This window comes from Schistocerca serialis, chromosome 9 (genome assembly GCF_023864345.2).
Source record: "Schistocerca serialis cubense isolate TAMUIC-IGC-003099 chromosome 9, iqSchSeri2.2, whole genome shotgun sequence".
NCBI classification, from domain to species: Eukaryota; Metazoa; Arthropoda; class Insecta; order Orthoptera; family Acrididae; genus Schistocerca; species Schistocerca serialis.
In genome coordinates this window covers 299,552,155-299,565,276 of record NC_064646.1, presented here as the reverse complement: position 1 = coordinate 299,565,276, position 13,122 = coordinate 299,552,155, and the positions used below count along the sequence as shown (strand labels likewise).

At 42.2% G+C, this 13,122-nt stretch overlaps 1 protein-coding gene across 1 annotated transcript in view; it reads right to left on the bottom strand.

The window, feature by feature from the left end:
* Positions 1-2,148: 2,148 nt before the first annotated feature.
* LOC126418984 (cytochrome P450 6k1-like) overlaps positions 2,149-13,122 on the bottom strand; it is a 140,631-nt gene continuing 129,657 nt past the window's right edge. The window contains exons 8-9 of the mRNA XM_050086032.1: positions 5,547-5,798; positions 2,149-2,363 (exon numbers count right to left, since the gene is read on the bottom strand). Coding sequence (XP_049941989.1) covers positions 2,197-2,363; positions 5,547-5,798 — 419 coding nt within the window. The 3' untranslated portion in view covers positions 2,149-2,196. The remainder of the gene's footprint in view (positions 2,364-5,546; positions 5,799-13,122) is intronic.

Genomic DNA, 13,122 nt, shown 5'->3' with positions numbered 1-13,122 from the left:
TACTGTTCACTAGAAGACGGAAGCAACTGCGCAAACACCGATACTGCTGACCAATAACTCTACATGCACGCCCAATACGTTTCCGTGAGAAAGTCAAATACCTCGGTGTCTGGCTGGACCGGAAATTACTCTGGGGGCAACACATACAACACATGACCAACCGAGCTAGCGCGAGGCTCAAACAGCTCTACCCTATGCTCAACAGGCGTAGCACACTGAACAGAAGGGTGTTATCCGACCCCTGATGACGTACGCAGCTCCTGTCTGGGGATACGCTGCGCCTACACGCCTGCACCGTCTGCAGCTCATACGAAACAAAGTACTCAAAATCATAAGCAATGTTCCACGATACGCACGCATCGCGGACCTTCATCGGGAATACCGACTTGAGACTCTCACGGAGGTAATCCACAAACTCACCACAAGACTATACAGAAACTCCAGACATTCGCAGAACCCGTTTATTCTGAATCTGGGGAACTACGACCACAACTATAGATAGAAACATAAAAGACCAAAAGACATACTTGTAAGGACCTAACATCTATGGCTAAGCACACGCAAACACAACGGTACAGGTGAGCCCCTGTTAATCAGACGCCATTACTGGATATCCAGCTGTAATACACTGCCGAATAACTGGCACCACGCAGGGAAGCCGTACCGTACACTGCATGCAGACAAGCTCCACACATCCCACACACAGTGAGATGATCTATGGCCGATCTCCCACTACTGTATAACGATCTTGATTGTTCCAGGAATGTAGCGGCTGCAGCAACTGGGATACATCGCCATCGCTTGCCACGGTAATGATGCATGATACCCATACTAACAAATCCATCCTTGCATGAAATATAGCATCTAGTAAGCCACTACTGCTCTCACTACCCATCCCACAGTCGCAGAGGTTTTTTTCCCCACGGCACGAGCCTTGGCACTTTTTTTCCCTCTGCTCTTCAAATCGCTACCCTCACTCGCGTTTCGTCCACTATCTATCACCTGATGGACGGTGTTAATGCGTAGTCTTACCCAGACGCACGGATAACATCACAGCCCAGCATCCTGTGATCCACTTACTAGATAACTAACATGTTGACGGAGGTGACAGTAGAACTTTTGGTTTGGTCACCACGTTGGTGCGGGCGTGGAGGGGCCCCATCTCTTTCTATGCGGCTGAGCTGATAAGCTGATAATTTGCGTATCCAAGTGTGCAGTGTATTTCACGCTAATATTACTTTTATTGAATGTCCCCCTTGATGGTGATTCAGTCTTAGTTGTCATCACTGTATTTGCAATTACAGTATCTCTCATTATGCATCTATTATTCATTAGCACTTACCATTTGTCATTTTTCATTTCAGTTTCTCAACGTTCTTTTAGTGTAGGATTCTATCTCTTCATCTGCAAACATATTTTCCAGCTTACTGACAGTATTGACACCTACAACATTCGTCCTCCTTTCCACGTATCTTAGAATTATTTATTCTACATTAGAGCCATTTAAAGAGGCAAATAGTAATCATAGGTCACTGGTATCACGTATGTATATTTTTTCTCAGAAGGAAAAGTATTCCGTAACCCAAGGTTCGATTATCTTCCGCATATTTAGTGTCTTTATTTCATCATTCTCCGTTGCTATGTGCCTTACCGCAGCGTCGAACTCTGTAGTTTATTCAGCCTCCGGGACAAGGGGTGCGCCGAAACCTTATCTACACCCTCGACGTCCCTTTTCAACAGGTTATTTGAGGCAACGAGAATAGTTCGTCATGTGAAAGTCTTCAGGTGTCAGAGATTAGGACGAGAAAGACAGAGGGAGACTGAAATCTTAGCGGCGGCTGGTGTCAACAGTTCTAAATGCTAGTCATCTATAATATTTCTGTTTGCAAGCTACAGCGAAGATTCAATGTTGTTCCGGCATTTCTTACATGATTCAACAGTCGTTTCGAATATATATAATTATATAGGATAATGGGTACGTTACAGTTTTTCAGTAGCAATAAGTACGGCCAAATTCGATAATCAATTTAAATACTGTTGGTCAATGTCAGTACATTCTATCATACTGTAAACGTATAAAAAAGTGTTACTCGCGTAGTAACTGTTCACGACTTCATCGTCTGACTGTAATGGAAATGACACGTCAAGGCAATCATAATTCACAACAGATCAATTTCGGCGACCTCGTTGCTCTCGTTAGGAAACCTTCTCGAAGGCCAGCTCAAACGATCCCTCTGACTTCCGTATCAGCTTCCGACGGTTTGCAGCCTGAGGCACTGGAGTCTTCTCAGTGACGCTCACGCGGAAGTTGATCAGGACGTTCGCCAGGGCGATCTTCATTTGCGTGTGTGCCATTCTCAATCCTGCAATAGAAAGACTTCGTGTCATTACAGTGTTGCCTGTATTGATGTGGATCCATTTGATACCCATGAAGCAGGCTTATCTGCAGAAGCACCAATCTAAGCGATCCAATCTCAGTCTCATTGTTTCACTCCTACAACACATAATTAGAAAACGGATAATGTTATAAAGCCATATTTACTCAGAAAATATTGACAAGAACTTTCTGTTTAGTTCTCCTTAACCAGGTGACCGCTTCTTCTCCCTCATTCTGGAGGAACGGAATTCTAACACTAGTATGACGCATTTTATGTAATTTTTCCTTTGTTTCTCTTTCTAGTACACAGAAGAGTGAGATACCCAGGCATAAAGGTCTTTGATCAGTTACCTAATGATGTTATGAATGTGATGTTGTTGTGGTCTTCAAGCCCAAGGCTGGTTTGATGCATCTCTAGTCTACACCGCCCAAGGCTCTTCATCTCCGAATAACTACTGCAATTTACATTCCGTTGAACCTGCTTACTGCCTTTGAGCCTTTGACTCCTTCTATAATTTTTACCCCCTCCCTTCCCGCCCCTTACCAAATGGACGATTCCTCCATGCCTCAAGATGTGTGATATCAATCTATTCCTTCTTTTAGTCAAGTTGTGCCATAAATGTCCTTCTTTCCCCAATTCGACCCAGTACGTCGTCATTAGTTACCCGACCTACCCACCTAGTTTTCATCATTCATCTGCAGCGCCACATTTCAAAAGCTTCTGCTCTCGCAATTCGCAACACGATCATCGCGAGAGGGTCAGCAACCGTGTGATACTTAAAATGTTTCGTTTATTTTGTGATATGACTAGTTTTGATAAAAGTTGATCTTCACGTCTGTGTGGTTGCATAAGCAACCGCTAGCATCCACACAGAACTACACATCGGAATACTGTAACGAAATGTAATTGAACTAAATTAGGCGCTGTTGAGGGATTTCAATTAGGAAACTGGATAACTTAAGTAGTAGATGAGTTTTGCTATTTGGGCAGTAAAATAACTGATGATCGCAGAAGTAGAGAGGATATAATACACTTATTGAAAATTACAAGAAAAGCATCTATTGTATGAACTGTCTAAGGCCGACATTTTATTTCCGTACAAGGCTACACCCCAGGCAAATATCTTCAGAAAAAGACTTCGAAACACTTAAATTAATATTCGACTAGCGACCTGCCACGGCTTCGCACTGGTAGTGCCAAGCATCTACAGCCGTAAGACTGTCTGTCTATTAGCAAAAACCCTACAGTAGTTCCTGAGATTAGCCATTACACACAAGACAGAAAAACGCAGCGGGATACTTTAATTTATAGTATGTATAAATATTAATAACTTTCTTCAGAAATGCTTTTCTTGCTGTTGTGAGTCTCTTTTTATGTCCTCTTTACTTCTGACATTATCAGTTATTTTTCTGCATAAACAGCAAAACTCACAAATAGCAAAACTGCGTTTAGTACCCAATTTCCTAATCTAACTGCATCAACAACGCCTGATGTAATTCGACTACATACTGTTACCCTTGATTTACTTTTGTTGATATTCGTCTTAGATGCTCTTTACAAGACACTGTCCATCCCTTCCAAAGCTATTTAGTCATGAAAAAGTATTCCTTAACATAGGTGGAACAATCAAGAAGACAAAATTTCAGATTATGCCTGAAGCTAGTTCTATTCTTACTAGATACATGACAACATTAACTAAGCGGTCAGAGGCTTTTGTGGCTGAATGTCTTACACGGATATGATATGCGAGTTGGGGTCACAATCATTCACACAAAGGGCTTTTTAGTTGCTGCAGGATCTTCTCATCAAACTTTAATCACCAGCTTTCTCCTCAGAGTTTGAACATATTTTATCGAAGTCCACCTACATAGGGAGAAATGATCATCATCATCCGTCCCTCCCTCCCTCTCTCTCTCTCTCTCTCTCTCTCTCTCTCTCTCTCTCTCTCTCTTTCTCTCTCTCTCTCTCTCTCTCTCCGTCCCTCTCTCTGTCTCTGTCTCCTCCCCCCCCCCCACCACACCCACCCCCCTCATGTACACGGGCGAATGCGGCTCAGCTGGCCATTCTAAGGGAAATTGAATTTTCACGAAACCTTTGACAGAAGATTGCCTCCTACACATTTTGAATCCATATACTATAAGGCGACACACGAAATATTTTGAGTGAAAGAGGAAATCATGTATAGGAATTATATGCATTTTTGAAGCCTTAGATAGTGACCACTTTTCACAACCTAGAGGTTAGTGTGGCCAGCGCTATCACCAGAACATTCCATGTTTATTGTTTTGATTTACAGGCTTATTTCCTAGGCACCTTGATACTCCGTATCTGAAGTAGTGCCATGTGAATGGAGCAGACCGTTTTCAATTGCATTTTTCTATTAGGCCAAATATAAAAGACCAAGGACGGTTTGAAATGACATAGATTTATTAATTCGGAATCGACAGAAAGGGATAGGTTGACGGGTATATAAAAGGGTTTAGAACTCAAGCTGATCTGTAGTATTTTGTTTGTTACCTGGAACTAACTAAATCTTCTTGGGGCAAACACTGTAGCCACTTTTTCCAATGGGACACCATGTCAGCATTAGTGGTTCACTATAGACTATCAAAATGAAAGAAACAAGGAACTATAGTACTTTGTGGGACAAAAAAAGACGCTCAAAAAATTATACGATGAAAAATTATTGCTCTGCGTATGGGTGAGGTACAAGGATAATATAAATCATTTTCTTTACACAAGGCGACTGAAAATCAGTTAAGTTTGTACTAAAAAGTAATAGGATAAGCTTCCTCTCTAAACTGACAACAGTGATAGTGTAGAATACAACAAGTTTGACAACACTATTCAAGGCAAAAATAAGCAATGTTCGCTTTTCCCGCCCTGACAACTTTATCCTACCGTCATACATGTTTGTGTTTGTGTGTGTGTGAGAGAGAGAGAGAACATAGTTAAGCACAAATAAGTGCATTCAAACCTAAAGGTAGCTTAAGATTAGTGTAAAAGATAGTGCTTTCCACGGAGAAAGTCTGTTATTGTAGTAAACTGATCCGTTTCACACCACAGCGAGAGACCATAGTTATGATTTATAGAACGTGCGATCCAAATGAAGTAGCTAACTATAGAATTATATACGAAATTTGTAGTGCCACAGCGCAGCCCACTCACCAGGGCACTGCCTCGGGCCGTCCCCGAAGGGCAGGAAGGTGTGGCTGGGTCTCGCCTTGCCGCCCTCGCCGCTGAACCTCCCCGGCAAGAAGCGCTCTGGGTGCTCCCAGTACCGAGGGTCGTGGTGCAGGCCCAGCACCGAGACGACGATGCCCGTGTCCTTGGGCAGCACTATGTCTGTGCCCGGGATCCGGAAGGGCTGCGTCGTTTTGCGGTCCAGGAAGTTCATCGGAGGGTAAAGCCGCATGGTCTCTGCACAAAGCGGTGAACTTATTCACTCATAATTCTCACACACCGAAAACAAGTTCAGTGGGCAAAAATTAGTCGCCTCTTAAAATAGCATTGAAGATGGTGTGACCCTCCATAAATGACAATGAAGTTTCTACGCACCAGGAGATTGTATGCACACACCCCACTGAGGTGCAACGATGTGGAAACGTGACAGGTTGCCAGAAAGGAGCTATCGTGTTTGTGTTTCCCCGTGGCCCGCTATGAAAAAAAGGCCGAATTATCTTCAGTACAGGTGTCGAGTGTCCAACGTGTCTACAAGGACTGGTGAACCACTCGTAGGCATGTAACACGGCCTAGGAACAATGGTTGTAGAAATATTTCAAGCGTAACAGACCTGAGACGAGTGTCACACCTTGTGAATGGTAGTAATTTCAAACACGATGGGAACTGTTGCTGAGAAATACGGCTAAGTCCATCTCAACCAGTTTCGGAGCGAACATTGGACGTTTGGAGTTGGGTACGTCCTAAAAGCCTATTGCACGTAACAGCAAATAAAGCTGTCGATTTTCAGTGGGCCAGACAACACAGAAACTGATCGTCTGTAGTGTTGTCCCAGGAATCGCGATGGCGCCTCTTTTCAAGTGATTCAAGATGTCGAGTGTACAGGCGGCCCAATCGAGCGTTTGGGACTTATTATATGGAAGTTATGTAAGGGGTAGTCAAATGAAAACCCAACACCCGTGCCGGCTGGTGTGGCCGAGCGGTTCTAGGCGCTACAGTCTGGAACCGTGCGACCGCTTCGGTCGCAGGTTCGAATCCTGCCTCGGGCATGGATGTGTGTGATGTCCTTAGGTTAGTTAGGTTTAAGTAGATCTAAGTTCTAGGAGACTGATGACCTCAGAAGTTAAGTCCCATAGTGCTCAGAGCCATTTGAACCATTTGAACCCAATACCGGTAGCAGTGGGACCATGGAATGGTTCCATTTAAAAAAATCGTCCCACGCGTTAAGACATTTCTCCCACTGGGACAGGAGACGGTCAGTTCCTGTTTCATACAACGCAGTCAGCCTTTGACGGATCCACAACCACACTCACTCTCGCACTTCCTCGTTCGACTGAAACATCCATGTACGTTTTCCTTCAGGTCGCCAAAGATATGAAAATCACACGGTGAAGGATCGAGGGTGCACAGAGGATATTGCGGTGTTCCGCAACCAAATCGTTGAAGCATAGTCTTCGACCGATTGGAAGGGTGAGGGCGAGCGTTATGATGTAACAGAGTGATTCCGTCCAACAGCATTTTGACTTGATGGCCCTTCGCAGTTTCTGCGAAGTGTTTTCATAGCGCTGCGCATTGATTGTTTTTCCACGCTCAAGGAACAGGCGAGGAGAGGGCCTCTGCAGTCGGAGACCATCAACACCTTATTGGAATCTGTGTGAACAACTTTGGATATCTTTGGCAGGGGAGATGTGGAATGTTTCCGATGCTAGCTTTGCCGTTTGCCGTGGGACTGCCGGAATATTGTCGGACGGGATCACGATAAGGCCCGCCCCCAACCTGCCAAGCAGACTGAGGCTACGTTTCAGCGATTTGTTTGGCAAACACTGGAGCACCCTCCGTAGAGTACGAATCCTTCACAGTGTCATTTTCACATCTCTGATGACCTGAAAAAAGACGCTCATTTCAGTCGGACGAGAAAGTGCAAGAGTGGGTGCATTTGTGGATCTGTCAGCGGCCGACGGCGTTCTACCAAACAGGAATTGATCGTCTCGCCCCCCAGTGGGAGAAACGTCGTACGCATGCTGTGATTACTTTGTAATGGCTCCATTCCATGGTCCCGTTGTCGCGGATGTTCGTTTTTCATTTGACTACCTCTGATAGTTCAGAATGGAGGAATCCCTATGATGTTTTGCGGGGTGTTAATCGTACCATGACTCAGACTCACTCATCACGTAGTTTGAACATGAACCAGGATGTTTATTTCAGCATTCTTGGTGACTACATGTTGCCCCTCGTAACGGGACATCAAGCTCTAGCATTACTTTTGCTCAACAGTACTTGTCGATACCAGTATTATTTTTCGAATTTTGGACATATCAATATATCTCAGTTGCTTTTCTGAAAACTTTCATATAGTTTTATACCTAGTACGTTATATTTAAAGCTAAAATTCATGAAAAGGAATTACTTCATAAATTATTTTAGCTTCTATGTTATAATCGGTAAGTACTAGTTCTGAAGGTACAGTTCAAATTATTTTTTTAGAAACATTTGAAATTACGAATTATTTGAACACTTAAAATTTCTATTATTGTTTACTCAATCCTTTACTGTTTACTATGTTTATTTGTGGAATCATTTATGAAATAATAATTGAAATTCATAACGTAACGAAAACTAGTAGGAATTTATTTGATAAGGAAAATTGTAAACCCTTTCGAATAATGTTTTTTCCACAGAGTGATCGGACGTATTTTTGTGTAAACAATGTAATTTCGGCTTTGTTAATGTGAAAAATCAAAATACCTTATGACACACTAAAATGTGAGAAAATCAGTGGAAAATATATTTAAGAAAAAAATTCTGCAACAACAATCTTCCAATCTATTTAGTTTAAACAAACCATGAGGACGTGATGTTAGATATTCAGCTTCAAGAATCAGACCCTGAAAGAAGTCTACTGGGGCCCACTTGTATGTGGCACCGGAATATGATAATAATACTAATGTAAACTAAACTGAAACGATGATATTATAAACGATGTATGTCTCTGATAGGCTTTATAAATCGGATCGCTGACTGTGCACGACCGCAGAGCCTTAAATTACTGTTTCTGGTCTGAGACTCTAGTGTTGGAGTAAGAGAGCGCTTGGCGCATAGTCGTAGATGTAGGATGGTGTAGGCAGTTTTTGTGGTGTTCTCTGTGAAGCCACCAAGTGTTGGATTAATGTAGGTACTACGAGAACATGGAAGCAGAAGTTTTCATGCGAGCAAGGTAAAGATGTTAAATAATTATGATTTTCGTTTTGCCAGCGCGTTAGTGTAGATGAGTTGGCTGATAATTTGAAAGTGTTGAGTAACCCCAGAATTTATGTAAACTGATTGATAAAAAGGCTAGTTAGATAATTCACATTTGTAAAGCTTCAAAGATTTGTTAACAGAGCTATATGTAATTTGATGATTTGCATTTATGTTGGTTAATGAGGTTAGATAATACGAGTACTTGCTGTAAAAATGTCGTTGTTTGTGGATCAGTTAATAAATATGATTTTTTTTACCGATGTAACTTCAGTTGTCAAATATTTTTGGAAAGCCAAACTTAACTTGCAATATAATTTCGCACAAAAACATCAGTGTCAGTAATTCACCACAATCATTACCGTCTCCCTGTCCAGGTCATATATTTTTCAAAGAAGTTGGATTTTCTTAAATGTTCTTGTTTATCAGCCAAAAGAATTTCGTATGCATTTTATGTATAATGGCCAGCACTGCACACTGCTGATCCTGTAGCTAGCATTCATTTTTATTTTATTTTATTTTATTTTATTTTATTTTGAGAGAGAGACTATATATAACATATCGCGTTCCACCGTTGCTGCTTTAGAGGTAAGACAGTTTAATTTGTTGTTGTGTGCACAGGGACCAAAGATGTCAGATTTGAACAGGGCCAGAGGGTTCAGTGCCAGTGAATGTATTTTGCAGTGACTGTATTTCTTTATTGGTAATGGGAGTTGCATTGCCCAATCAGTTTGTATAAAGTTTTGCTAACAATAACACAGAGTAACCACACCACTTGCAGTTACAACACACTACACGATAGTTCGAGTTTAGTATCCACTCCACAGTTCAGACATTCATTCAACGTAATCTAGCATTGATAATATTTTCTTAAAAGAACGTTACAACCCCTAGACAAGAAGAACTAGAGCCATCTCAGTATGACAAGCTAAGGAAGCTTGAAAGTTTATTGTAATCTTCGCTCCTCTCAAAACTCCATAAAAGACTTTGCTTATGAATTACTTGGACTGGGCTCAATGTGAACAGTAGATGGAAGAAGGAAGGAGGGGGCAGATTACACCCCTCTTCTACTTCTTCATCACGAATAAGCTGTGAACACTTCCGTCTTCCATTAGGACAACAATATGTTCACAGGGCTGCAAGCACACGTTCCTGGTTTGACGAAGAGTCAGGCATCCTATAGCTCCTGAGATGGCACCATAAATCACCCTACCTTAATCCTATAGAAAAAGCCTGGGACTATTTGTCACAGCGGGTGTAACGCAGTAGTCAACATCTCCGCAATTTAGTGTCTCTAGGGGGCCTAATCACATTCGCTTCAGTAGTATACGGCATTCGTAAAGAAACTTCTGGACTCATCTTTTCTCGCCGAATTGAGGTCATTTTCAAAGATAGATACGGTGTTACAGGATATCGGCCTGATGCTTACTGGTGGTTGCCGATGTCTTATCCGTTGTGACTGTTGTCGCTACATTACACAGATGTGGAGTTCCCTATACATCCTAAAATATTAATGGACTGTTAAGTTCCACCACTATGTAACACTACAGCTCAATGAGATGTACTCTAGAAATAAGAGCCGTTCAGACATTAAAAATAATCGTTACAAACAGTTTTAATTGGCTGTTTCAGTTTTCTATCACTCTTCTTCACATATCCGGCTCACCGCCGTTAACTTCTAAGCACTTTTCATAACGTGCAGCTAGCTTCTTTAGCCCATCAGCGTAGAGGAAAACCCACTACAAATTGACACAACTGATAACGGCCGTCTTGATTTTCTCGTCATTATGACGGAAGAAGTTGTACCCACTGGGTACGATGTCGGGACTGTAGCGTCCATGGTCGAAAAGTTCTCAACATAAATGCTGCTCCTTATTCTTGGTACAGGCAGCTCTATGTGGACGCATGCTGCCGTGGAGGAGAACTACTCCGTGACAAAAGTGTAAACGGAGTGCGCCTGACACGACAAAATTCACTAGTGTGAGCGTCAACGGTTAACTGTCGATCAGATCGCAGTTTCTGATTCACTTGTACGATTTCATTCCTTTGGACATACTGAGCGCCACTCCACGCTTCATCAGGCACATTTATACAACCGCTTTCAAAGTTCCTATATCATTGTATAACCTTTCATTCACTCACTGCTGTAGCCTCTTAAACTAAGTACAACGCAAGGCGAATTTAAGAAACTGTAGAAGCATTGTCACACAAAACCGAATTACAAAATGCACATCACAGCTGCACGGAGCAAAGACTTTCGATGCCGTTGTCATTTGCTTTCATACACAGTCCAAGTAAATTGGTCTTAATTTTCAAATATCCTTCGTACACTCTATATGTAGAATAATTTTATAATTAGCTTCGTAACTGATTATGTAACATAATATATACGAATGATCTCTGTTTCATTTAGTATAGCAATTTTGATGAAAATATGTTGAAAAGATTTTAAGTAATATTTTGGAAAGTCGATTAAAGGAACCACGTGGAGGGCTTATCAGCAGTTGAAAAAAAGCATATGTAAAGTTTGGTAGCTAAAGCAGAGTAGGTGGGAGTGGGACAGACGTAGACCATAGCAAAGCCACCCACACTGTCCTTGTTAGTGCCGGAAAACAAAGACACGGAGTGAATAAAATTAACCCATAAAATACGATTAAGGATTTATGAAGCCGATAATATGACGAGTTTATCCGTACCAGTCATGGAGCTATCAATTGGGTACTTAAAGAGCTACCTAATTAAATCAATGAATTTGAGTACAGAACTTATTTTCTCTATCCGACGAATATTACCAATGTCATCCATGCATCGCAGACTATCGATTGTAGCGGACTAATCACTGTTTCTGACAATGAAACGCAGCAAATTATTTACATTGTGTACTTGTTCTCTAGTATAGTCATGCCGTTGTCATTTGCTTTCATACACAGTCCAAGTAAATGGGTCTTAATTTTCAAATATCCTTCGTACACTCTATATGTACAATCTTCTCTGTGCATTCAAAAACTATACTCTTAGCCCAAACAATGGTAGTTCGAGCGATCTGTTGCTTCAGTTCGCGAATTTCGCATAGACCGCTTTCCAAGCATGTCTGAATTGTAATTCTGCCATCGCTGTACAAATCCCCCGTGGATTTTGTGGATAACAATATGGGCTCATTCATAAGGTACTGCCGTATTCACTCTGTAAAAACGAAACGGAAAAAAATTGCACTTGGATAATATTCTTTAATTATTGTACAGGACACGTAGGCACCAATCTGAAAGTTTAATTTTTATCAGGTTTCTACATATGCTTCTACATCTATATAGTGCAAGCCACTTTACGATGTGCGGAGGAGTGTTGGAGGATACGCCTTGTACCACTATCTTCCCCCACCACCACATCTTCTCTTATCCATTCACGAATGGCGCTTGGGAAGAATGTCTGTCGGTAAAACTCAGTACAAGTCTAATTTCTCTGAGTTTCACCTCGTGGTAATTTCTCGAGACATACGTCGGAGCAACCACGTTTCCCGAGTCCTCTTGGAACGATTGCAGTCAAAATTTCAACCGTAAACATCTCCATGATGCATAATGCCCTCTTGTAGCGACTATGTTCGTTGAGCATCTAGGTAATGCAAATCCGCCGACTAAACCGGCCCGTGGTGAAACACACCGTGATTCACTGGATCTCCTCTATCTGCGAATAATGCTAACGTCCCAAACTACACTACTGGCCACTAAAATTGCTACACCACGAAGATGACGTGCTACAGACGCGAAATTTAACCGATAGGAAGAAGATGCCGTGATATACAAATGATTAGCTTTTCAGAGCATTCACACAAGGTTGTCGCCGGTGGCGACACCTACAAAATGCTGACATGAGGAAAGTTTCCAACCGATTTCTCATACACAAACAGCAGTTGACCGGCGTTGCCTGGTGAAATGTTGTTGTGATGCCTCGTGTAAGGAGGAGAAATGAGTATCATCACGTTTCCGACTTTGATAAAGGTAGGATTGTAGCCTAAGGCGATTGCGGTTCATCGTATCGCGACATTGCTCGTCGCGTTGGTCGAGATCCAATGACTGTAAGCAGAATATGAAATCGGTGGGTTCAGGAGGGTAATACGGAACGCCGTGCTAGATCCCAACGGCCTCGTATCACTAGCAGTCGAGATGACAGGCATCTTATCCGCATGGCTGTAACGGATCGTGTAGCCACGTCTCGATCCTTGAGTCAACAGATGGGGATGTTTGCAGGACAACAACCATCTGCACGAACAGTCCGACGACGTTTGCAACAGCATGGACTATCAGCTCGTAGTTCATGGCTGCGGTTACCC